This window comes from Dendroctonus ponderosae, unplaced genomic scaffold, assembly GCF_020466585.1.
Source record: "Dendroctonus ponderosae isolate FM_Combo_2020 unplaced genomic scaffold, Dpon_F_20191213v2 Dpon_F_20191213_6, whole genome shotgun sequence".
Taxonomy (NCBI): Eukaryota; Metazoa; Arthropoda; class Insecta; order Coleoptera; family Curculionidae; genus Dendroctonus; species Dendroctonus ponderosae.
Window position 1 is genome coordinate 2,683,611 of NW_026018814.1, and position 1,238 is coordinate 2,684,848.

The window sequence follows — 1,238 nt, forward strand, 5'->3', positions numbered from 1 at the left end:
TTTTAAATAATATTTCTTAAATATCTGATTTAAATGTCAAAGAAATATTGCTATAATATTCAAGAATCTGTCGCTTCAACCTACATTAAATATTGCAAAAAAATATTACTGTATTTTTTTTGTGCTATCTGGGATTAGTCCGCTATGGAACAGAGAAAGCAGGCAAGAACTTGCAATAAATTAATGGCGCCCTCATAAGTGTTTAACAAGTAGAACGACCATAATCCTCAGATAATCCGAACGTTTACAGCAAATTGCCATCAAGATTAGCGCAATAATCGGCACCACCGGAGAACAAATGATAATTATTTGAAAATAAATACATTAAAGCTCTTTAATAAATGGCTTGCGCAACACATTTTCCCGTATAAAACAAAATCGGGACGCTCAAGCGACTGATGTTTTATTGGCTTAGAGCAAGTTAAGCCAATAAAAGCCTGGCACCTTTGGCAAAGCTTCGCCAGTCCGTTTTGCATGAGGAAAGCGGTTAAGGGCTTTTTCAAAGAGTCCAAGGCAATTGGAACGTGCTGGTTTGAACCGTTTGAACCGTTTGAAAGTGTTAAATGTTCGGGTTTGATACAGAGGCTACATGTTTCGGCTCCGGGCCGCTTTTCCGGTTAGAATTTCCCTGTTTTGTTGCGAGCTAATGGTGTATTTTGCACGTTTGCAGAGCTTTGGAAGACCGTCGCAGCCACTACGAGCCATCAATTGGAGGCGCGCCAGTAGTGGACGATTTGGATGATCATGAACTCTATGTGCCTCATTTCCAAAGGGTTTCCATATCGGGCGAAGATACCAGTGGGGTGAGTTTTAAATGTGCTGGTGGATTCATGTCTTTTCTGGCGCTCTGTATAAAACTGTCATCCGCCGCATATCAATCATCCCTAAAGCAGAAATGTACTTCAATGAATCGTCCAGTATTTATGGCGTTTCGGATGCTAAAAATCGGAGAAGAGAGCGGTCCAAACGGACAATAACAATGGTAAATTGTCCAGTTCCCGTGACATGTTTTTCGGAAAAGATCAGAATCCAAGGATTTTTCTTCGCAAAACCTTTCTAATATCGCGAGGTTTTTGCGTCACCAACCGCACGGTTTGAAGCCCTAAAATCTATGTAAAATGTTCGGGCAACAGCCCATAACGATTGCACGCCTTTTCGTCCAGAATACTTCCATCATTAAGTCTTTTGCAGTCATCATTTGGCGAATTGTCCAGTTCCCGTGACATGTTTTTGGGAAA

General features: G+C 41.0%; 1 protein-coding gene across 1 annotated transcript in view; it reads left to right on the forward strand.

Moving 5' to 3' along the window:
• Positions 1 to 1,238, forward strand: part of LOC109536405 (AMP deaminase 2) — a 15,778-nt gene that overhangs the window by 8,291 nt on the left and 6,249 nt on the right. The window contains exon 3 of the mRNA XM_048667252.1: positions 671 to 965. Within this exon, the coding sequence (XP_048523209.1) occupies positions 671 to 965 (295 nt within the window). The remainder of the gene's footprint in view (positions 1 to 670; positions 966 to 1,238) is intronic.